Here is a 25,677-nt window from a genome sequence, read left to right on the forward strand (position 1 = left end):
GCATTGTCATTTTTGCAGCTTCAGTAAGCCCCCTTATGTCTGCACTCCTTGAATTCGGCCTGGGAAAGCAGCCTCTTCAAGCAGGGCATTTTAACGAGAAGCTTTGGCGTGCCGACTCGGCGCAAATCGTTGTGGCACGAGATGCCGACACGCCTCAATCAGGTGGACCCCCAGCGACCCAAGATGCATTCTGTCATTTTCCAGTTGTATAGTGTTTTAAGATGGCAATGGGAAACCGAAACCAATTCAAGCTCGTGGGCAACGCCGGAATTTGATGCTGCCAAAGCAAAACAGGATGCTCCCTTCACACTGCCTGCAGAAGGCTATGGCAGCATGTTTGGCTTGTCGCCTATTCAAAATGTGAAGTGCGCTTCCAATAGCACTACTGCATGCACTCTGACACAGATAACTAAAGATGCTTAAAGCTATAGGGTTGGCAGCAATAGGTGTAAACGTGGCATGTGACAACCCTCAAGGAAATTTGCAGGTAGGAAACTGAGTGCACACTGGCGCTTTCAGGTTACACCGGCAGGCGAGTACTGCGGGGAAGCTAGCTGCTGCAGCATATAGCTACTATGCACCTCGTGCCTTTTCTTGTTTGCATGGGATCTAATGAATGAAAAACGTATCATACCATTGCGGTTGAGCGATGTACTGAATGTTGGTGCCAAAAGATTGTGTTTCCCGGGAAGTTTTCAAACGGTAAAAAAGAAATGTAACTGTATTATGCCATTTATTGTGTTCTTGATCATGAACATTGGCACCAGAAAACTGTACGTAACAGAATCATATCAACAAGGTTCTACTGGACTCGCTGTGCTCACAGTGCCACTGTAAGGGCTCAGGTTTGATGGGGGCCTAGCCATTGGTACGTCTGCTCCCTTGAAATTTAGATCCTGGGGTTCTATTCGGCAAAACCACAATCCGATTATAAGGCATGCCGCAGTGGGGGACTCCAGATTAATTTTGAAGGGACACTAAAGGCAAATATTAAGTCAATGCACACTGCGCAAAAATCATACTACAAACCTCGCAGCGCTTCTTTCGTGCCACAAAAAGACTTAATTTAAGAGAAAATCGCATCTGAAGGGTCCGCATATATTTACCGCAATTCAATTCATCTGCTTCCAAGCGGGGAGTGGCGAGGTTGCATACGCCATTATCCGCACTTTACTGCTGTCGAGGAGCAAAATGCCATCTAACAGACAGTGCTGCGTTTTTGTTTTTTTTTTCCACAAAAAGAGACCAAGTCAAGACAGGGTGTCAGATTTGCCATTGCAGCTGCTCTTGGTCAAGTGGTGTGGACTGTTCGGGCATCTCACGACATCACATGGACGTGGAATTCTCTGCTACTTTGCAGTTTGTGTGAGTTTACCAAGCCAGCAAAATCAGGGCAGTGCTACGCGATAACGAGACTACTGAAATGCGAAAGCGCGGGCAGTGCAGAGTCAAGCAAAAACGAAATATTTCGACCACCCACGTTGCTGTCATAGGTAACGTAAATGAGTACCTTTTTCTAAAAATTGAATAGAACTGGACAAGTAGCATTTTCTTTTGTCTTATAATGCAATGCAATGATCTTTTCATTATGAGTGGCTCAGTGCTACAAAATACTAATGAGGACTGCCTATGTGATTGAGCTAGTACTTGAACATCCCGGGAGAGTTTCTAATTGTGTCTTGCATTTACCTCAATTTTTCTATAACTGAAGGCCGACCCACATGGAGTGACTTTCTGCCAAAACAGTGTTGGCGTCTGCCCGGAGGCCGGCAGCCAGAATGGAGCTATTCGCCCCCAATCAAGCCGGGCTTGATATCGTCAGCCGGCAAACAGTTGCCCGCCAGAAGTGGTGAACGCAGGATGTAGCGCAGACCAATCAGGGCTTGACTGCATCCAACTTCCAGTTGCCAAAATATGACGCACCGAGCCATAAAATGAGTATGGCCGTGAAACCTACGCATGTCACATCGAACCTCGTTGCCGCTACACCCAATCCCAGTTACCACTGCACAATGTGCGCAACTCAAGCAATTTTATCGCCTTCTGCAGTTTAGGTTCCGACAAGAAAAGGTCAGATTTGTAAAATTAACATGAAAGCTAAGTAATAACTCATTCTCCATGTTGCCACTATATAATAAATGGTCTGCCTGTAAAAATAAAGCTACTTTTGTTTTCATTTTATGGTGTAACAAACCATGACACTTCTAACAACACTGAAATCACAGCAGCTGCCACCGGGTTTTTATTGCATGTGTGTGCGGCTCAACGAAGGCACGCTGCCGTGCCGCTGTGCCGTGGCTCGCCGCCAAAAGTTCGCCAGGAAAGGTTGCTCTTTATGGGTCGGCCTTAAAGCTTTGTTTGTGATAATATTGACACCTTAGCTGTTCTCGAACAGTAATTTCTCACTTTAGCTTGACTTAACTTTTGCCTTTAGTGTCCCTTTAACCATCTCGTGTTCTTTAACATGCACCCAGTGCACGGTGCACGAGCGTTTTTGCATTACACTCTCATCAGAATGCAGCTGTTGCAGGTGGACTTGAACCCACTACCTCGAGCTCAGCAGCGCAGCACCATCGCCGCTGAGCTATCGCAATGGATACATCTGCTCCCTCAACGAAATGAAGCCGTCCTTAAAGCATCAGGATTCTTTGAAACTCAGTTCACAAACTCCTGTATTAAACAAAGGAGCAAACAACCACTGAGATTCAGCACTAATATAGAATGCTTTTTCTCACCCCCTCACGTGGAATGACATGGTTGGCCTGCAGCTGGCTCTTGAAGGGCATGTCCAGCTCCGACTCAAACGACTCCATGGGTGTTAGCGTTCCTGATGCCACAATCAAGGAGTGCACCTTGTCCTTTATGTCTGACATGGCCTGTTTTTTTTTGTTTGTTTTTTTCGGAAACGAGGAAAAGAGGAATGAATGAAGGCATGGTTGCTCTTCTTGGTGTGCAACCATGCCAAAGTGGTCCAAGCACAGCATGGTCTGACACGGGCGTTTGTTAAGTTTCAATATACAGTAGAATATCATTGCTACGATCTCCACAAGAAACGGAAAATAAAATGTATAATGTGAAACTCGTATTATACAACGCAAGCTCCAAGAAGCATGAAAATAGGCTTACTCAGTGACAAACTCAATAGCAAAGGTTCGTGTGGCGCCAAGTGATGCTGCTCCGCATAAAGCGTTATGCGGAGCAGCATCACTCGACGCCACGCGAGCCACAGTCAACGCAGTTTTATTCAGCAACATTGAAATAGCTTGTCAGTGTGCTCTGAACTTTCTTTTTGTCAATGCCCATAAAAAAAATTTTCTACAAGTTAATACAAGAAGCTGCCGTTTCCTCAATTAAATGAGCAGCGGTGCTTCACCAGTTGGTATGGCCGCACTGCCGCAGCTACGTTTCACCGGTGGCGGCGCACCACTTGTGCTTTTCTTCCAGTGTGGCTGGGGCTTAACACGTTCGTGGGTAGTTGGCATGTTATTTAATTAAACAGAAAGAAGTACAGGCAAACCCACTTACAAGTATTACCACTTTTGACAATAGTGAAAGCAATAAGTAACAGCTTGGGTCCCTGGTTTCCCGAACAGAGGAATTTGGAAGTGGATATGTGCAACTGGGTATGTGCTACTGGGTATGCACCCACTTTTGGTGAATCCCCAGAATGGATGTGCCAATGTGGCACTATGGGTGTGAAAGCTCAAATGTATTTAGGTATGTGTAGCACACTTCTCTGTGCATACACTTCTTATCAACATTCTTCCCTCGACAAGCATCGCACATTGCCTTAGTCCTCGTGACACAGGCTGCTAACAGCTGTACAGGCTGTGCTTGCACCATCCGCTACTGCTGCTACCCCGCCAACTCAGAAAAGCTTCGCGTCTTTTAGATACTAACATGGCGATGGATCTGCATGTTTTCCCACTATCAATTAGGACGTTGTTAGTGGCACATCAATGTGGTTACAACCTCACAGCCATTCATGCAGAAAATTTAGCACTAAAATCAGACAAAGACGAAGGGTGAGAAAACAATATGAGCGCTTACTATTAGCTGAAGATTTATTTTGGAAAGATGGGTACACAGGCGACTCTGAATAGTTAAACCCTGATAGGACCAACAAAACTGATTGAATTATCTGGTGGGACGAACTAAACAAAACATGGAATAAACGACAAATGGCTGATTCATTTGGCAGTATTTACCTGATTTTGACACGTCCCAGAATCAAACGCGCGCCCGCTTTCTGTGTGTCCGAAGCAGCACACTAACACAGAGCTAACAATAAAGCTTCTCAATTAAGTAGAAATCCAATGCGCGCCCAATTTTTTAGCAAGAAAAATGGTCAAGAGTATTACGCATGTTGCACAATAATTGCTGAAGTCTTCGCCGCAACGCATGTGTGTTATGCGGCAAAGCATACTACGCCGCGAACGTGGTTTCCGGCTCGATCTTCTTGGGAAAAAAAAAAATTCAGGATCCAATTAATGAGCGTTGAAGCCTATAGAAATACGTTGGCGCCCCCCTGAATTTTTAGTCGGGTACGAAAGAACTGAAAAATCGAATTAACCGGAGTCGAATTAACGGAAGTCTACTTGTATAGAGAAAAAAATTGCACGTGCACTTACATACGGTGAAAAAGACGAACAATAGACAAGACAAGCTTATTTCTTTCATCCCTCTTTTTCTGTCTGTGTTACAGAGTGCTGTATAGTCATTGCTACGAATCTACGCCAACTTGCACACCGTTCGACCATTACGCTTATTAATCGTGACTTTAAGCAAGATGATCAGATCAGTGCTTTTGAGCGTACGTGATCAGGTCACAAGCTGCACAAAGATGAGGTGACCATCAGAAGAACAGACTAATGGGCTATAGAGATGAACATGCAAGCCCACAGTATAGTTGCAGCAACACCGTGAGTTGACAAGGATGCTCACTTTATAGTGCGATGGTGAGGCATAAGCATGTCACTGTTTTTCAGTGTGTTTTCAACAACAGGCACAATTCATACCATGTGTTTAATAAACTGCCTCAAGATACTTTTTTTTCTGTGGTGTGTATGCGTTCTGTTGTGCACACGCTCAAAAATGCACCAAGTTCTAAGACCTTCAATCAAATAAAAAAACATTTTTTGGTGGGAAACAGAGAAGCCCATGAAATGCGCTTGTATTGGGAGCCACCAAAGCACGGAAATGGAGGAACTCACAACAGCAGGGTTGAGGCACCAGAAGCTCAGACTATGCGTCCAGGTCACGTTAAACGTGCTGCCACCTGATGACCGCCTACCAGCCTGACAAAGACAAAAGTGTAAAAAAAAAAATGTCATCAGAACAACATCATTAAAAGCAAAGCCTTCAAGCATGTCAGAATGCTGGCAGAAAACAACTGCTCCTTTAGAAGTAAACGCCTTTAACATGAACCCTACAAATTTTAATTCTCTGTTAAGCTAAGGTTTAGGAACCTTTCATTGATTCCTGATGATTAAATACACTTCTCTTAAAAGGCAAACTTTTGATAAGACACACAAGTTTTCACAGTTCCTTTGTGTTTATCTCGAAAGCAATCTACAGTACAAGACTTTTCACAGCATCAGTTTGTCTCAAAAATTGTATGACACATGTTGCGCTATTAAAAAATTAATGATTTAGAGGATTTAGAGATGCCCCAAGAAAATCTTCCAGGTGATTCAAAGAAAGATGACGCGCAACATTCAGCAACCATCGCAGAGAAACACGGAAGCACAGAACAATACAAATTGCACTATGGAAATGCGTCTTCAGATGACGAACAGTCGAGTTTGCTCTAGGATTGTCCATGAAATTAACAGGCTCCAAGCAGCTCCCACGCACCTCTGTCTGCTTTTTCTTCGAAGGAGCCTTCACCATAGCAGCTCTGGAACAAGAAAAATGAGTCACTCGGTGCAATTAAGAACAGTCATGAATATATTACATTAAAAGAAGGTCTGCAAGAGTAGATAAGTCTTCACTATGAACTTACGCACCTCGCATTACACTGAACGACAGAACCACATAAGTAACCATATGACAGTGCAACAAAATGCCTTCACAACATATGACATGACCAGGATTACTTAGCATGGCTGTCAATTCCATTCCTATTCCATTTTATGGAATGTCGCAGTGGCATAATTCCGTAGCTTTTTATTCTGTGAATGTCTGGAATGAGTAGCCGATGCACCGTCAACTTCTGCATGTGTTCTATGTCGAAACAAGCCACTTACTATACAATGTTCCTGGGCTGCATTATTGTCTACAACAAGTAAGTCCGCCGACTGAATGTCTGCGCCAATGAGAAAGGAATACAAAATCTAGGAAAAGAAAATGTGTCCGATGATTACGATACTCCCCAATGCGAAATTTGAGTGCAGCTCGATATGTGTTTTCATTCCGCACTATATTGAGGCAAGAAATTTGACACCGAAATCACCGCACCGACTGGCAGCGGGCCAATGCCGTCATCTGCTTTGCCGAGGAAGGGGCAGTATTGGACATTGACATGTTCAGCAGCCCCAGAGCCAGCCGTGTGAGAAGGCGACAATGAACGTGCGAGCAGTGGCACGAGCACGAGGGGCAGTATGAGAAAACTGGCATGAAGAGTGGCAAAAGATGCAGCTTTGGTAGAAGACGAAGACGAACACGCATTTACGTGGTTACACCGAGGGACACCGGCTCTCAACCCAAGAACAAGCACCTAAGAGCTGTGCTCTATGTGTGGGACAGTGCACTGCACTCAACTATTCTCAGCCACCTGCGGCATGTGTGAAAAATGCCCTTTCTGTTATTGCAGACAGCCGATCTTATAGCCAAGCACAACCCAGCACACTCTGACCTCAGTGGGCCCAACCCACAGACCGCCAAGGTTCCAGCTTTGATCCTCCCGCTTCCCCTTGGGTGCCCAGAAGATCCTGCACCGCCCATTTTATCATAATCTCAAGTGCTCTCTTGAAACTTTTATTTGCCAATTTTATTTTTGCGAGCCAAATTAACTACAATGCGTATCTGTATTGCGGTGAAGCTTACTAAACCACATCGACCATTATGGAATGTGTATAAGACCCACGCCCTTGCTTGCTTATGGGCCACGCTTGAAACACGTAAATTTAAGAGGAAGCTTTAGCTATGGTGGTCCTATATAAATACATGTAAAATGAGAATTCGATTTTGTTGGCAACCACTGCACCAAATTTGGCGAGGTTTGTTGCAATTAAAAGAAAAACTTAAAATCTAGTGACTGTTGGTTTCGAATTTTTTATTTCGGTCATCAATATTTAATTAAAAATTGGCAGAAATAGAAAATTTTCGGAAAACGAAACTATGAAGTTTACAACTCCATAATTGAGCAATGAAAAATAATATCACAATTCTGTGAATTACATCTACAGAACATATAACGTGGACACAGTTGATATGTTACACACGAATTTCAAAAAATTTAGTAATGTGTAAACACAGCTTTTGCAGAACCCTCATACAGAATGTAACAAATTCATGTAATATGCAAATTGACATGTAAAATTTGTCCGCTTTGAATGAACTAAGAGATGCCATTTCCAGAGCAGTGATATCTGCTCTTGGTACGGAGTTATTGATTTGTAAACTTTGTGCTTTAATTTTTTTTGAACTTTCACATTTCTGAAAATCTTTGTAACAAAATTCAGGCCCTAAATCGAAATTCCACTTCCAACAGTCACTAGAATGTGACTTTCTCTCTCAAATGCAACAGATTTCATTGATATCGGTCCAGGGGTTATATAAGGAAAGCGTTTTTGCATTTTACGTGTGTTTAAATGGGCCACGTCAGAATTGTGCCCGAGCTAAAGTTTCCTCTTAAGGGAAAAAATTCGCAACCCTTGTATGACCATATATAGATATGCTAAATGCTTCTCTAATATTGTATAAACGATGACGTGCAGCTTATAACAACACCGTCTTTTTCTTTTATTTCTCTCTCTCTACATAACTGCAAGCAGCGCATGATGCTATAATATGAAACTTACCTAAAATCACCAAGATACTTAAGATTGTCTCTGTATATAAAGTCCAGGATGATGACAAGATTTTGCAAAGTCGCAGATGTCGCTGCATTGACTGTGGGGCGAAGGAGCTCCGGATCCTTATCAGGCCCTTTTTCAACAGCTGTGATGACAGTAACAAGGTTCTAAGGAAAAAAAAGAAGGAATTCACAGTAATCAACAAAGAGCTGCTGCACTGAACAACATGTCAGGTAAATGTGGTGCGCGCGACTGCCACACAGGGGAAAAAAATGTTTTAGACCTGACCGCAACAGGTGCGAACACCTTTCGAGAAGAAACATGTATTAGCAGTTGTTTCCTACATCCACCAGGTATCTCACAACTTAAATAAAATAGCTGCACAAAGCAATGTTAAATTGCTTTTCAGCAACCAGTAAGATAGGCAGTTTGTGTAAAATAACAGATCCCACAAGGAATCTGAAGGGTGCATGTCAAAAAAAGCCCAGAAAAATTTTCATTGAGTGCAAAACATATGTCACCTATCGTATCCTGTTGTCCTGTAACCTATATTACCTCAGGAAAACAGGACGCTGCATAAATGAATGGCTAAGAGAGGCTAATAAAAGGTTAATAAAACACCACATGATGGTTTTCTTGTGCTACGTTGCCAGAGGGGTGGGTACAAACTCTCTTTTAATAATGCAGTTATTGCTGGCAGAAACAAACGTGAAGTCACTTGCTTAATAATTGAGGTCTATCAAATTCACTATTATATTGACGCATGTATCAATAAAGCTTCCTTAACCTTGACTGACAAGGAATTTACGACGGTTTATCTTTTCTGAGTTTTTTTGTTTGCTCTGTTTGGTTCTTTTTTGGTTTTTGATTGTAGTGAGATTCACCTGATCTGTGATGCCATCCCCTGAAAGTAGCTTTATTTGGCTTGCGAAGAAATAAAGATCATTGTTGTCAGTAGCACCTGTGTGTCTAATGTGCCTTCTTTTGTCCTCGAGTTTCCTTGTGCTACACCACCTTTAGTCAAAATGCACAGATAAGCTCACATGGCTACCCTCGTTGCATACTTCGGCTTGTTTTAATTAAAAAGGCTACTACCTAGCCCCCTCAACGTTGCCTTAGTGGCATGATGAACTTGTACCTTTAGTGCCATGTTCATGTAAGAACATTGTGAAGCCTGTCCATGGCACGAAGATTTACCCTAAATGGTATGTGTGTCTCTTGCCAGGACCAACCTTGAAATCCTTGAACCTGTCTGGACTCAGGCCAACGTCAGTCATAAAAGCAAGGATCTCAGTGCCAGCCCAGACTTTTCCAGACTGTTCAAAGCTCTTGTAGTCGTTCAGGTGGTCCGAATGTTGCGTTATCCACAGACTGAGTTTGGACATCTGCAACGTGGGCAAGGTCATTGTAAAAACAGCAACAGGTAGGGCGGACACAGAACGCAATTTGTGTGACCTGAAACCGGCACAGCCGATTAAAGAGATGCCACTACGAAGGGTTCTGAATTAGTTTTGACCATCCGAGGTTCATGAATGAGCACCAAAATTTAAGTACCACATGAGTGGCTTCGCATTTTTCCCACATTGATGTGTGACTGCCATCAAACCGTTGACCCCATGCTCAGCAGCTCAGCTCCTAGTTTTCTGCAATATGCATGCGGAGGGTGGACCTGCCCCTTTCACTGCAGCCGATCTGGTGGGGCACCGAGCAGCTAGACACGCGCACTGTTGTTATTGTTAATTCGGCAAGGTTACATTCGCGCTCCTCAAATTCGGCCTGAGTCAACAGATTTTGCGGGACAGTTATGACGTGCCCTCTTGGCGAGAATTGTTCCAGCACGAGAGGCCAATGCGATGCGATGCAAACCAAGATGCATATAGTTGTCTTAAGGAGGCGACGGGAGACCGAAATGAAATCGACCTGGTGAGCAATGCCGAAATATGATGCCACAATGCCACCAGAGAGGAACGTGACACTCGCTTTGCCCATCAAAAGCATGCAGTACCCTTATAATGGCGCCACGCCCCACGTGCTGTGAAACAGATAGGTGAAAGTGCTTATCGGCCATCCAGACCAATAAAGACGTGTTACTACACTGCACGCTACTTATCACTGTAAGGTTGGTGCTAATGGCCGCGAATGCGGTATGTGGCTACCCAGGAGGGGATCTGCTCGTTGAGTGTCGAGCAAAGTCTGCAGGCGAGTTGCACACACACCTAGGTGGGATGGATTTGATTAATTGCGGGGCATCTTTCCGCAAGCACGCCGTACTGGCAAGCAGGTGTTAAAAGTGAAATGCACTGCTCTACTGTCTGCCATCCAAGTATGGGACCCTTTCTTGACACGAAGAAAAGCTCTAAACAATCAATAACATTCAAGTACTCGTTCAAAGGCAGTAACACTAGCGCTGCTACATGTCCCTGCGTTTAGGACCTCTTGGTCAGTCATGATGAAGTGAACTTATATGAATGATCCCTTTAATTTTTTTTTAATTATGGGGTTTTACATGCCAAAACCACGATCTGATTATGAGGCACACCGTAGTGGAAAACTCCTGAACTTTCGACCCCTGGGGTTCTTTAACGTGCACCTAAATCTAAGTACACGGGTGTTTTTGCATTTCGCCCCCGTCGAAATGCGGCCGCCGTGGCTGGGGTTCGGTCCCACGACCTCGTGCTCAGCAGTTCAACACCATAGCCACTGAGCAAGCATGGCGGGTATATGAATGATCCCTGAAAGCATCTACGCAGCCATAAGTGAATGACTCACCACTCTCGCAATGGCATGGTGTTCCATGGGCATGATCTGGATACGCTCTGAAAGAACATCGTTTTTATTTGATCAATTGCGAGCTAACCCAGTTTCACTCGCAAGCAAAGAAAGAAATATTCTTTCGATGAAAAAAGAAAAAAAAGCTGTCCATGTTTGTCAGCGCCCAAAAGAAAACGAAAGTCATAGTTTCATATTTAGAATTTCATGCCACAACACCAGCGCCGATACGGCATGATTACGTGAGAAATTCTGAAATATTTTTTTTTTGTATGTGGGTTGTTGTTATTCGGTAAAACTTATTTAAATGTGTTAAGGGCCGTTTTCAGATCTTTTAGAATACAATGTATTCTACCTTTGGCGATAAAAAATTAACTAAGCCCGGGCAGATGCCATACAAATCTGTAACATCACGGCGTGTTGGTGCAGGAACGTCAAGGCACTGGTGCTGCCTGTATTAGATTTTGTGTCTTTTCTTACTTACCACGCCTCTTCTCATGGTAGGTTTTTTTTTTTTTTCAGTATTGCACAAAGGTTATATATATATACAGCTCAAATGGCTTTTTTTTTTCTTTAGTGTCTTTTATTATTATTATATTATTGCTAGTGCAATGAAATTCTCTGTTGACTTCAACCCACAGTGAAGATTGTTCAAAGGCAAGGAAGATTGTTTATCAGCTTCCTTGCCTTTAGCTCAAGTAACGTAACACAGCTGGAAGGCACATCTGTGCATTTGAGCAACAAATTGAAACATATGGTATGTTGTCTTGTTTTTGTTTCTTGTGGTGGTTGTGAACAGAACATTTCACCTCGCCTAGAGAGGAGATCAGCGTGTGTGAATGCCACAGCATTAAAAGAGGCGGCTCACGCATTTCCTCCAGGTCCATGATGATGTCCCGAAGCTGGTCTTGCGTCACTGTAATGCTCATCACTTCCCTACTGATATCTTCAATGTTGTGCGCTTCATCAAGAACTACGACAGCATCATTCAAATCAATGGACAACTAGGAGGAAAAAAAAAAAAAGAGATGTTTAGAAGATAGGAGGCAAATGGAGACAAGTGAGCGTACTCTAAAACTGAAACTGATTTAAACACTCATTTACTTGGGACCCCTCATCAGGGCAGTCACTCGTCAGAATGACAAGCACCATAAAAACGATGCAGCAAGGCTGACAGGCACTTCCCAGTACAATACGTGGTCTGATCAGAAATGTTTGCATGTGTAAGTGTTTTGTACCACGAGGCAAAGCATCATTCGGAGCCCAGGCACGGTAAAATGTTCTGTCAACTTGGAGTTCTCGAGCGTATGCCTAAATCAATGCACCACACGGCTGGGAATCGAACCTGCGACCTCACACTCGGCAGCAGAACATCATGGCCAATGAGCCAAAGCAGACGGTATGTATGGCTGCCGAGATGTTGCCGCTTTGACGAAGGGCACAAGTGGCAGCTTTATTCATTTAAATTTTGTCCTAGGTCCCCATAGCACTCTACAATTCAATATTTACAACTGATAGGGTACCATGACTACACCAGTATAAGATATTCTAATACTAGTGCCACAGAAAAAATGATCAAGACAACAGTGCTCCTGTTACATTCAAAATATTTGTTGCCATTACAGTAACAGGTGTTGTCTATTGTAGCTACGTATATTCCTACTTAGTGCCTGGCCAGACTCTTGTAAACATCAGCAATGAAGCATTTGCATTAGAGAACGATGCACAGAACGGGGGTTGAAGAAAAAAAAAGCAATGGTACGTGCAGGAGCAGCTGTTTCTTACACATTTCCTGATCACTGGATCGATCAGGTAGTTATAGGGGCAGAAAATGATGTCCGCGCTCGGCATCAGATCTAGACTCCAGTAGTAGGGGCAAATCTGAAATAAAGGGGAAAGCCATGCTTCTGTTCACAAGTGCATTCGTATACAGTGAAACGTCGATATATTCCTGCTTACATTTTCCTGGCTTTTACACTCTGAAATCCTGGTCCCGTTCTGTTCTCATAGGGTCATGCGTATATTAGCTTTCTACTTGTTACATTTGCCTTCCCAGTTGTTACGTCTAAAACCAGCGAATGTGCACCATAAATGCGGCACCATCTGTCTGCAGTGCCTACGTTGACTGTTGCAGGTCATAACTGAAAACGGCCACTTCTCCCCAGCGTAGGGTAGCCAACCGGATTTTTTTTTCTCTGGTTAACCTCCCTGCCTTTCCCCTTTCCTCTCTCTCTCTCTCTCCAGGGTTTTCAATTGTTTGTTTAAATATTTTCAATTTACCTTGTTTTCGACAGCTTGTTGGCTTCCTGTTCAACTTCAAGTATTTCTTATGAGAGTGTAGCTTTCTGTGTAATCTGTAGTGTTGCTGCAAGTGTTTTGGGACATTACAGTTCCTCAGACAATGTGCTGATTTCCTGTGGTACTCTAAGAAATGTATCAATGGGATTCTACTATAGTCAGACACTGTGATAATCAAGCACACAATACAGTTCATTACTGAATTCACCAAGCTGTTATGATCACATCCAATATTGCTAAAGAAAAAGGCACATTGAGTGTGCTGAAAGAAACTTTCATCAAAGCAAACTCAGAAAACATTTACTGAAATTTTATCAGCAAGTTTTCCTTGTTCTGGACACTTCAATTCGTGTACTTATCCAAAAGTTCAACTTGATGTTGTTGAGGCTGCCAAAAGCCCAGACTATAACGTTTTGACAAGAAAGCTGCAGAAAATCAAACGTGTCTTTTGCCTCACTAGTTGTCATCCTTGGGCGAAACACATCATCACAGCATAAGAGATTGCTAGCATTTTGCACACGTGAAGTGTCAAAGCTGGCCTGCAAGATCTATGACCACGGCATAGTGGGCTCAAGTTTGTGTTGCCATGATGCCTGAAAACCATGCAGTCATTGGCGCCAAGCCATAGCCATCAAGGGACAGTGGCAGGTAAGAAATAAGCCCTGACCTTCACCATCACTTGTGCTGCGAGATGAGCTACCATGCCATGCCACGAAACAAAGGAATGCTCTTTCCAGCAGTCTCGTTACACTGGCATCAATCATTGTCGCATGCTTTCCAACAACGACAAACGAGCCCTCCAAGAAAGTTTCGGAATGCACCTGATATTAAAGGGCAGCGCTTCACAGATGCTTTCCAACACGTAGTTTTGAAATACACCTCACAAGAGCAGAGCTGTTTGCAATCAAATGCTACCCTTGCTACTCCTTCAAAGGCCACCTCTCTATTTTTTTTCTTCTTGCTGTACTCGAAACTCTTTCGCTGAGTTGACGCCCAGTGACGTCTGTGTCACTGCGTGATATGGTATCAGCATGGCCTTAGAGATTTGGTCACACAATAAGTTGATCTTCGGAGGCTGTACAAACCTGTACAAACTTGTACAGAACCTTGTTCATATGTTTTGGAAAAGAATGTGAGAAAAAACGTACTAAGTGGGAAAATGCATGGCCCAAAGTCGATAAAAAATGTTGCCAGACAATTGTCGCTGACATCTACTCAATTCGAAGTGTTGCGCAAATCGTTGCAGCACGAGATACCAACGCATACAGAGCTGGTGGGGCTCAATCAGCCCGAGACATGCATAGTTGTTTTTGCTACTTCAGCAAGCCCCCTTATGTTTGCACTCCTTGAATTCAGCCTGTGTCAGCAGTTTCTTTGGGTGGGGCATTATGGCGGGAAGTCTTCATGAGCCCACTTAGCGAGAATTGTTGCGGCACGAGCCGCCGACGTGCATTGAGCTGGTTGGGCCCAAGAAGCCTATGACAAGCTTTGTTGTTTTAAGACGGCGATGGGAAACTGAAATGAAATCGAGCTGGTGGGCAATGCTGAAATATGATGCCACCAGAGCAAAACATGATGCTTACTTAGTGCCACCTGGAGTAGGGAATGGCGATGCGGTTGAGTTATCGCTTAATAAAAGCGTGCAGTACGCTTCCAGTGGCACTATGCCGCATGCACTGTGAAACAGTTAGGTGAAGATGCCTATCGCAATAAGGTTGGCAGCGATATCTGTGAATGCGATGTGCGGTGAACCACGAGGAGATGTTCTGGTACCAGGAGAGGAGACCGAGTATGTGCTGGTATTTTCATGTGACATGTGACATGGGGGGGGTGAGCACTGAGGCAGCAGCCATGGTGGGTGCCTGCTTGTCTCAACCATGCATGCTTCGCACCTCTTCTTGTTAACACGGAATCTAGCGGCCGGAAAATGCACCATGGGATCACAGTTTGCCAATGTACTGAACGTTGCTGCCGAAAGATCGTGTTTTCCAGGAACGTATTAACCAGTAACAAAAACTGCATAGGGCCATATCTTTTGTTCTCAATCACGAACGTTGGCACAAGGAAATCCCACGAAATGGGATCGTATCAACAAGGCTCTACTGTAGTCTGGACACCTATCCTCCACCTATTCTGCAACCATTCTGCAATTCTCTTATTTTCCATCCCTAGATGCTTTGTCATTGAACATATTTCTGTTTTTAGTCCTTCTAGAAATGTTGCTTAGACATAAGTGTCTAAAAAATTCAGCCCATCATTAATCATGCTTATCGATGGCTCTTCATTAAAAAAAGGGAGTATACATAGCAGAGGAAGATGATGAAGGAAAAGGCACGTGCCTGTTTGATAGACATTGCAGGCCACCTGCTGCGTGTGCAATAATAATACTATTTGTCCGAAGTGCTCTGAAATCATTGTCTAGTGACTAGGCAGGTTTACTTGCAAAGCTTTCTGTTCAGCTGGTTTTGAGCGTGCTCACAAAGCCAACTGCAGTACCAATAACGTACGGCAAACAGGTAGGCCAAACCAACCCCGATCTTTCTCCCAATCTTGACAAGCTCTTCCAAATCGTACGGCTCCATTGCCGGATTGGGGGGCGCCCTCTTCATGTTGCTGTGGAATCTGCAACCCTAGAAGAAACATTCATCACATGCGTCAGACAGCCACACCACGAAAGATAACCAAAAGCTAAAAGTGAAAAGAACTGAAATGTTTCACATTCGCATACCTGCCAACCTGTGAACTTTAAAATTGGTAAAAATCCCACATACACAATGCAGGGAGGATGGCATGCACTTCTTTCTTTAATTTGATCTGAGCACAGACGTTTTGTGGGATAAACACACACTTTATTATAAATGATGATTAACCTTCAGATGCAGCATGCGAGCAACAAAAACACTTGTAACAGCAGAGACTGACTGGCAACACGCTGTTTTTAGATCACAGTGAATTTTTCAGCAACAATCTTGCTGATGTCACCAGCTTCTAGAACTTTTCTGAATAAACATGCCCCAAGCAGGTACCCCACAAGGGTCCTCTCACACTCGTAAGACTTTCTGGGGTGTGGTTGAAGATCGACAAGCAAAATTTTTCTGGTACTAGAACGTATTTGTGTATAGCACAGTCCGCTCTTAAAGGCAACACCAAATTAGTATTAGGGCTGGTTACAGCTGTTTTGCACAAAGGTATAGCACGCAATTCTAGGCCATTACGCATCCACTAATGTGTCACATCGAACACTGTTGTGATGTGAAGTTCATGGTACACAAAACTTATGTTGATTTGAATACTGTGGGTCGCGCTGCATGTTACTAGTACCGAGAATTCGATGGCCCACTGCAGTGGCATAGTGGCTTTGGTGTCGCGTTTTTAAACTCGAGGGCAAGGGATAAAATCCCGGCTGTAGCGGCCGTATCTTGATGGGGGCGAAACGCAAGAAGGCCTTGTACCATGTACTGGACGCACATTAAAGAATCTCAGGTGGTCAAGATTAACCCAGAGTAATGATGTATCATGCATAATGTATCAGTATGCTTAATTTATTCCCTTCGGGCCCCAATATTCCCGTCTGTTAAAATTCAGCTTCAGGATGCACCTTGCATTCTGTACCTATCAGACTGAAGCATACCGAATAATAAATTTTGAATTTTCGTGCAAGTTGGGCATAAAGTCCACAAATGTAAACTTGACTCCCTATGCCTGAGCTAAAAAAAAAAGAACATTTTATTTATGAAAACCATGGGGCACGCTCACCAGGACAAATATTTTGCCCACATACACTTGACAATTGCCAGCCATTTAAGCGATTTCCCTTACATAAGTTTATACAGTCAAAAGCAAGGAAAGAAGTGAATATACAGCACAAGACTATGCCCTGCCTCCAGCAGCAATCAACTAGGAGCCATATTATGTAAGGATTCTTCTTTACTTCTATTCATCTTCTGCCCAAAGGCATGCTCCCGCACTATCCAGGATGAAGAGCAAAAGAAATGAAAAAAAGAAAAATGGAAAGAATTATTACATAAGATGGCTTCAGGCATCAACTATGACTATGGTACTTTTTTTTCCTTAACATGCTTCACCAATACGATTAACCTTTGTAGCACAAGTCTAATCCGAACCATCATAAAATGCATGCAACACGTTATAGTAAGTGGAATAATTTTCATCAGTCCTTGTGCCTCCGAGGCGTTATCTTGCAGCGGCAAAGCTTTGGCAACAGCGGCGCGTTAAGCCTAGCGCACCCACACTCCATCTTACGCACCCACTCGCCAGTTTCTTCGAAGGCAAGCTTGTGCACGAGCAAGCTTCTTGGCCCTTGCACGCGAATGAGCACATGCAATTCAGTCGGTGGTAGACTACCGAGACATCCAAGCTCAACCTCCTCCAACTTTTATTCAAAAAGGTGCGCTGAAACACTTTTCGAACACTGTGAGAGAACGTTCCTGGTCTGCAGACAATGCTGCCGTGAGCTTGCGGGCCAAATATTGTTCCAAGCCAAAATATTCCAGGCAACCTACAATTTTGTATAACAGATTGCTTGCTCTCTCCTGCAGCTTTCCAAACACCTGCTCTTTCTCAACCTTAACAACCTTAAGCAACATTAGCGATGATGTTACATGAACTACGACAACCCAAAAATCCAGTCAATGGGCACATGCATGCATGCCCTTCCAAATCTGCTAAAAACTCAAAAAGTGGAGGTCGTTAATGCATCTCAGGTTTCAAGAAAAGTTGTCGTAGTGCCTCTTTAAAAACTGTGATCAGTTATTCTTAAGAACATTTGTGGAGGACCTGTAAAGAAAACCTATCACTTTCAAATTTATTATTGGTGATGTTTCCAGATTGTCAGAATGCCATTCGCGAAAAAAAAGAAAAGAAAAATGTGTGCTCCTCGTTTTTATTTATTTTTAAGTTTTCTATTTGAAGTCTGCCCAGCAGCACAGACTCTTGACTATCACTATCACTTGACTATCACTCAAATTGAACAAGCAGGTGCTATATTTACTCAATTTTAACACACACTTTCCCGAGGAAAAGGTCACTCAAATATGAAATACACGTTAGAATGGAGTACGAAATCAAAACTGCAATACATGGTGCCCAAGTCCCACCCCCCCAAACCCTAAGGGCATGCTCTGCCATAATGTGGGTGCTGGAAGCTTCTGCTAGTGCCAAAAATTTGACATCGAACGCCACCTAAAGCTCCTGTCAAAATCTCAGTTCCAACGGTCTTAGAGTACTGATAAGTTATCTCAATAGCTTCGCAGTTCCGTATTGCAAGCACTGGAACTCCATCATGGCTGCTAAATATTGCTGTCACACAATCCAATCCATTCCATACGTTGTTGCAGCTGTAGGAGATTCTTGAAGCAGGAAAATAAGTGTGTGCATTACAATTGAGAGCATTACATCGTCCATTTCTGGCCGTGTAAAATTTTGTGTGCGTTAGCATCGAGGGCAGGCTGGAATAAAGTAAATACGATACAGTTAAACATTGATAGAACTAAGTCAGTAAAAGCGGCACTTTACTTAATTGTACCAACATTTCTTTATATTGAAATTTGACCTCTTATGCAAATAATTACAGTAGCCAACCTGTTTTTCTTACACGCAAGGGGCCATAAAAATTTCCGCATTATCTGGCAATCTAAAAAAAAAGAATTTCAATGTCAAAAAACAATTCTTTAGTTGAATTGGAGAGTCGGCGACCAAAGGTACAGTTTTATGCCGTTCGAAAATATATTCGCATCGACAGCAAGAAGCAAAGCCTATGAGGCCTTCGCGTCTACTCCGCTGCCACACCTGACAGGCACCCGCAGGGGGCGATGCTATCAGAGGTCCACTCTCCACACACTCCAACCGACGCAGCATCAAACCTGTCGGGCGCCACAAAGAAAAGCTTTGCTTTAAAAGTGCACGAGATTGAGGCAACAGGTGACAACCCATTGTTCACGCCTGCCAAGTTTGCTGTAAATTTGTGGCATTGCGTGCATGTGTCATGTATGAGAAATTGAGCAAGATTGAGCATGGCATTTGAAATTTCGCTAGCCGTTACGTGTTGTTTTTATGGCATTGGTTCTACGAGTAAAAAAAGGTGTACTTTCGTCCAAAAGGAGAAGCATTGATAACAATACCACTGTGTTGGGCAACTAACAAAGGCTCATAGTTTTATCGGCCACATAAGTTGCAGTAAACATTCCCTTACAAACTACATTAACAGCATTGTGGCACAGCAAACGCTTCTCTGAAATGCAAGATTATGTGTCCTCCAGCACTAAACACATATTCAGACAGCACATTAACTCCACGAATAGAGTGCACAGGCAGCATATGCTCCCACTCATCGTTTTTTCATGCCTGGGAAGGCAGCACGCCTCAAGCCACCAGCCTTCTCAGCTCACACTCGCACGCTGGGCACGTTCGATTCGCCTGCACCACTTGAACCAGTTCACGAGGTGCTGCACCCTGCCATTCGTTTCAGCGGTGCAGCAATGGCGCCCGCAGAACCACGACGTTCGTTTCAAAAGGTGCAGGAAAGGTGCAGAGCTGGTTCATGATTTTGCTGCACCCGCTCCACTGTCGGTGCCGACTTGGTGCAGGCATAGAGGTGCGAAGCAGCGGCTCAGCAGACGACGCAGCACACGGGCGCGAGCACCGTTAAAACCACGCTTACGCACGTCTGATGTGTTTACGCAACCGTGGTGTGTATTTAAGCCCCAGAAACCGATCACACCTGCAGTTCAGGACCTGTCAAACTTACGCACTCCGTGCACATTAGTCTGACATAGCATAACGCCTACACCGCCTCTGCACCTTTGCATTCGTTTCAACTGTTTCGCTGGGCCTGCACCTCCGGAATCGAGCTGCACAGTTTCTGAACCTCTCGTGAACCGCCGTGAACTGGTTCACAGTGGTGCAGGCGAATCGAACAGACCCGCTATCTCTCACACTCACAGCACAGGTGCCATAGGGCCTTATCGCACTTGGACCTTATACTGAACATCAAGGCAAGAAAGTTTTGTGTTGAGATGATTGTGTACAATACTAGTACTGCTACTCATGTTTATCAGACACTACTCCACTTCGGCAGCCGCTCTCTGTCATGCTGCACGTGATTTCAGGAGTATGTTTGCAAACATGTAATTCAACTATTTGACCACCTGTGCCCGCAGCAGTTTCCATTTATTGCCTCAGTATTCAATCTGTGAAGCTCTTGCGCCGTCGCATGGGAAGGGACAGCGCAATGTTGGGTGTCTGCAGGCATGATGGCTTCCCTGGCAGCTTGCCAAGATAAACTACCTGAATGAGGAGAATCAGAGGGAGCCAAGAGCCCTGATTTATTGTTAGCAACGACCAAATGAAGCCAATAGGCAGTGAAGCTGCTGAAGAAAGTATAAGAAAAATTAACTGTAGCTTTATAAACTCACATGTAGAAATGTAATTCATCTGGTGAACCAATGACTCACATTTTAACTTCTTACTCAAATTTAAAAATTTTTGGTGTGGGTTATACAAATGAAAATACTGCATTTGATAACCAAATGCAAGTGTAGCAGACTGTTTGCAGTGACATTTGATGTGCTGCTCAAACTATGTACTAATTTGTAAACGTTTCTCATTTTCTATAGGTATGACTTTATTGAACACGCATGCTCATTTGTTCCTGTAAAGGCTGCTAGATTCAAAACATTTCACTCAAAGAGCGTAAGGGAGAAGCAAGTCAATTCATAACTGACCATGTCGTCAAGCAGCTCTTTGCACAACTCGTTCTTGTTTGGTAATTTTGACACTCTTGGGTGGATGCAGGTCCTCTCACGACTGGACAGGATACACATCCTGGACAACGGACAAAGACGGCTAGGGTAAGCATTACATTACACAAAGTGCACTGGTGCGCTACAATGCACGCACTAAGCAAGCTTGACAAAATGAAGTTGAGAATTTGTTTGTTATGCGATTAGCATTCCTTAGTATACCTAACACACTTTACGTGGGCTAACTTTGTCTCCATTTTACCGCCAACACCGGTAACTGTGCAATCCATGGTCCACCAGATAGCACGTTGGGCTGCTGTGCTGACGGAAGTGGGTTCGAAACCATTGGCCTAACTTGGGTCACTGGGTATGTACCACTGAGTATCTGCCAATCATTAATGACAAAAAAAGATCCTTTAATATTTCTCCTGTGCTGGGCAGAATTGAAGCCACACCGTACATGTTTAAACAAGCTTGTCTAAATATATATTCACACACACGCCATGTGCATACTTCACAGTCGCAGAGCTAGATGGTGCCGAGAGTCCAGAGGGAAGTGCAAGAGAGGAGCCTGACAGCATACAGGTCTCATGCATGACGTGTTACGGCATTGGGAACATGGCACGTCGCCACACTGCTTTCAAAGCTAATCGCATTAATGACAACATTCATTGCGAGATGGGTTCTGTCGGAATCTTAATGCGTTAGCAATCTTAGGGTACTTCACATGGGCTATGTTTGTAAGTATGTATGCATCTAACCATTTTGCTGCCTACCTGGGTCACTGGGTAGTCTAATGGGTAGCGCATCGAAGTGCCGTGCTGAGGCAACAGGGTTTGAAACGAACCGTCAGACCAGCTTGTGTGGCTGAGTGGGCAGCAATGTGTACATATGTGCCGGTCCTCTACGAACCTATTTCACGTCGACCTGGGTCACTGTAGATGCGGGACTGGATAGGTACCACTCTCTTAATGAAACTCTTCGACGCCAACATGGAGCACTGGGTATCCGCCACTCGGTCTGTGGTCTTCCATGAACCTCTCTGATGCAACTTGACTCACCGGGTATGTGCCAGTAGGTGTTTGTCACTCTTCAGTGAACGTCTATGAAGTCAACTTGAGTAACTAGTTATGTGCCCCTGGAAATACGCTACTCTACAATGATGAAAAAGATCCCTTCAACTTCTCCGATGTTGAGTGGAATCAAACCAAAGTCACAAAGGTTCCTCAAAGACAGCCACCCGGCGTTTAGCAGGCTGCGCCAGAAATGCACTGGGTAAGTGCCGCTCTCCAACGAACATCTCGCCAACTTTGACTATGTGCCAATGGGTGTGCGGCAAGTGAGGGAATGATTCTCAGAGTTCACAGGCACCTGGCACTATGCTTCTCCTCTCAGAAGACACACGTGGACTTCTTGGCAGCGCCCCTAGATGACGCAGTGCGTCCAGAAAGAAGCATGTGAGAGAAGCCCATTTGCCGCGTGACGCCATGGTTAGTGTAACTGCAGTTATTGCCGAACATGGTTAGCACAGTTACATAGCAGGCGAAACGACAGTTAGGCCACTAACCATAGTTGACTTCAAACTGAGCTTGCCGACCTCTGTTCAGAGTAACCAACATTTCCCAAACGGTCAAGATGGCAATCAACAGAGTATAGCATGCACCCCTCGCAGGTCTTTTAAAGCAGTATGAACTGATTTGATGCAACCATGAAGGCCATGATAATCAGTTGGAAGGTACTCTGGCCATTCTGTGCTGAACTACTTGGAATGTGCACTTCTGTATGCCTAGACGATGCTACTTGTAATTCAACCATTTGACTATCTGTGTTCACAGAGGTTTCACTTTACTGTCTTGGCATTTCTTCGCAGTGGCAGTGAATTTTCGTTATATTGAAGCAATGTATAAACACACTTCGTTATATAGAAGTTTTATATACATGGTGCTCCATGGACAAGAAGTTAAAATACTTCATTATATTTAAAATTTTGTTATACAGTAGAACCTTGTTGATATGATCCTGTTAAGCATGATTTCCTGGCGTCAATGTCCATGATCAAGAACACAAAATATGACCCAGTACACAAAAAATCACCCAGTACAGTTATACTTAATTTTTACCAGTTCATACGTGCCCGGAAAACACAATCTTTCGGCACCAATGTTCATTAGATCACCAAACTACAAACGTATGATACGTTTTCCGGCTGCTAGATCCCGTGTACACAAGAAAAGGCGCGCACATGATCGAGAGCAATAGCTGCCCACCGCGGCAGCTTCCCCACAATAATCGCCCACCTGTCTCAGGTGAAAATGGTGGTGCGCACAAAGTTTTTTACTCTGGCACCAGCAAATCTCCTCCCGGGTCGTCACACAACACATTCACAGCTGTTGCTGCCAATCCTATTGCGATAAGCATCTTCCCTTATCTGTTTCACAGCGCTTGGGCCACAGTGCCATTGCAAGCATACTACATGCTTTTAAAAGGCGATAACTCAAGAGCACCACCATTCCCTACTGTGGGCGGTGCAAAGGCAGCATCATGTATCACCCTGGTGGCACTGTATTCCGGTGTTGCCCACCAGCTCGATGTTATTTATATTCCGATGAATCTTAAAACACTGCGCAATCGGAAAACAATAACGTTGGTAAAAATGACAATGCGCATCACGGGGCCACTGGAGCCCCACCAGACTGGCGCACATCGGCGCCTCGTGTTGCAATGATTCACACAACGATTTGCATATAAAGTAGATGTAATCTACAGTTGAGTGAATTTTTTAGTGATTTCCGATCGTACGCTTTTTCGATTAGTACGTTATTTCTTGCATATTTTACAAGATGTATGAATGAGGTTATACTGTACTGAAGTTCTTTATAGTGAGGTTTAACTCTGCGTGTGTGTGTGTCTGTGTGTGAGTGTAATTTTTTTTTCACTTCAATTGTGTTTTGGCAGCATTTGAGCTTATAAATTAAGAACGTTTTGTGCTACAAAAAGAAATTTTGCACACTAAGAACGCTAGTTGGTCGCAGCGTTTTTTTTGTGGCACTGTCGCAGACATGAACACAATTCTCCCATTGTTTTACAGTGCAGATGACACACTTCACCATTCCAGAACACCATACCCATGTTAGAATAAAGTCAGAATTAAAAAACGCACATACAATAAGACTTCATGTGATGTTAAAGCATCTGAGATGGCCAAGATTAGCCTGAAGGTCAACAACAACAGGACAGGATGGCCTTGGTGGCTATACCAGCCCTGCCTCAACATAGAGTCAATCCATTCTTTAAAAGCTTGCTGTATTGGATTGTCATTGCACAGCATCATTCGTACATTGCTTCAACATGTGGATGATAAATCAACACTTCTTTTCTTAGGCGATCTCTTGTATTAAAATGTTCATTTCTCAGTGACAAAGTCGTCCCTTGGTTCAAACTAATGCCGAGACATTTTGCGGATCATAATCGATCACTATGAAAACCTAATGTTTGCTTGCTCTTTGATGATCCTTTAGGAACAGACACCCCGTGACATGCTTTCCTCTGCGACAAAGACATGCTACCCAAACTTTACATCCTGCATGATTCTGAGAAATCATGTGGCTCTTCGCCGGACTAGATGAGAGACCATGTGAAACTGAAATCACCCTGTAGATAAATATCCCATGAGTATTTACTGCCCGTATCATTCGTTAATACACACAATTACGATATTACTGCTGAGTGAGCAATTGCTTCCCAGTGTAAACCACATTGTGTTCAATGTTGAGTAATGGCAAGTTTAGTATGATTCTAAACAGGAACACACAACTGAGATTTCAATGTATCTTCTACTCCTACAACAATTTAAAAAATTGCTGTCTGGAGTGCTTCTGTGAACTTTTGATTTGTGGCATTGAGAATGAGCACTGACGTCTCACCTGACATTGCCATAGTCAGTTTTCTTCAGCTCCTTCACTACCTGCGCTATTTGCTTGTGGGTTCTCGTGCCATAGTAGATGGTGGGTACCCTTGAAATAAAAAAAAAAAACACGAATATACAGCAAACGTCATCAGGAGAATAAATTATGCTTAAATAGTATTGACATGACATCTCTGAACAAGCTTTTTTTCTTATGCTTGCATGTGTTAAATGGAGGTTCAAGCCCTTTAATCTGTAGAAAAAAATGCTGATAAGCCTCAGGACACCCTAAAAAAGTTAACCGTAGAACTTTTACTTGTTTCTGTGAATACAAATGAATAGTTTCTAAGAATATCTTTACTAACAGTTTCAGTAAAAATGAGGGGGATGCATCATGATGTCATGACATTCAGGCTCACTCTATCCCTGCAAACGCTGCGGGTGCTACACACGAACTGAGAGCCACAAGATACGCACAAATCAGTTTTTGTGCTCACGAGGGTCTCGAGAGAAATTCAGGGAGCAGGCTTCTTTCCCAAGCGTATCAACCCTGAGAAAAGCCAAATGCCAGGCTGGGGTACACTTGTGTGCATTTGAACCAGTGGGCGCATGGTGGTGGTGGGAATCGAACCCGCAACATCCTGCAGCCGAGGCAGGTGCTCTACAACTGGGCCACGGTTGCGGAATGTTAATAATGAGTAATGACATCATACGGAGCCTTATTGCTACACAGCTTCAGAAAACTTTGCTCTGTGTCGTGCAGTCACGATAACGTTGACGATGCTCGGCATACCATTTTGAGACCAACTTTAGTGTGAAATTGAAATAAATGAAGTATTTCGCCGCACTCACATTTGCTAACTGCCACCCTTCTATGTATGAGAAGCTTGTGACAGATTTTCTATAGTCTATGTGTCAGTACACCTTT

The 25,677-nt window shown here is 43.7% G+C and overlaps 1 protein-coding gene across 2 annotated transcripts in view; it reads right to left on the reverse strand.

Annotated features, from left to right (window-relative positions):
- LOC139056043 (Fanconi anemia group J protein homolog) overlaps positions 1 to 25,677 on the reverse strand; it is a 63,039-nt gene that overhangs the window by 19,315 nt on the left and 18,047 nt on the right. Inside the window, exons 8-18 of one of the 2 annotated variants that reach the window (XM_070533856.1) lie at positions 24,769 to 24,858; positions 20,828 to 20,927; positions 15,593 to 15,715; positions 12,573 to 12,668; positions 11,656 to 11,791; positions 10,788 to 10,834; positions 9,251 to 9,403; positions 8,025 to 8,185; positions 5,857 to 5,899; positions 5,214 to 5,297; positions 2,736 to 2,876 (exon numbers count right to left, since the gene is read on the reverse strand). In XM_070533856.1, coding sequence (XP_070389957.1) covers positions 2,736 to 2,876; positions 5,214 to 5,297; positions 5,857 to 5,899; positions 8,025 to 8,185; positions 9,251 to 9,403; positions 10,788 to 10,834; positions 11,656 to 11,791; positions 12,573 to 12,668; positions 15,593 to 15,715; positions 20,828 to 20,927; positions 24,769 to 24,858 — 1,174 coding nt within the window. The remainder of the gene's footprint in view (positions 1 to 2,735; positions 2,877 to 5,213; positions 5,298 to 5,856; positions 5,900 to 8,024; positions 8,186 to 9,250; positions 9,404 to 10,787; positions 10,835 to 11,655; positions 11,792 to 12,572; positions 12,669 to 15,592; positions 15,716 to 20,827; positions 20,928 to 24,768; positions 24,859 to 25,677) is intronic. The other variant, XM_070533857.1, reaches the window with a different exon arrangement.

The sequence above is a fragment of the Dermacentor albipictus genome, chromosome 2 (assembly GCF_038994185.2).
Source record: "Dermacentor albipictus isolate Rhodes 1998 colony chromosome 2, USDA_Dalb.pri_finalv2, whole genome shotgun sequence".
In the NCBI taxonomy this organism is placed as follows: Eukaryota; Metazoa; Arthropoda; class Arachnida; order Ixodida; family Ixodidae; genus Dermacentor; species Dermacentor albipictus.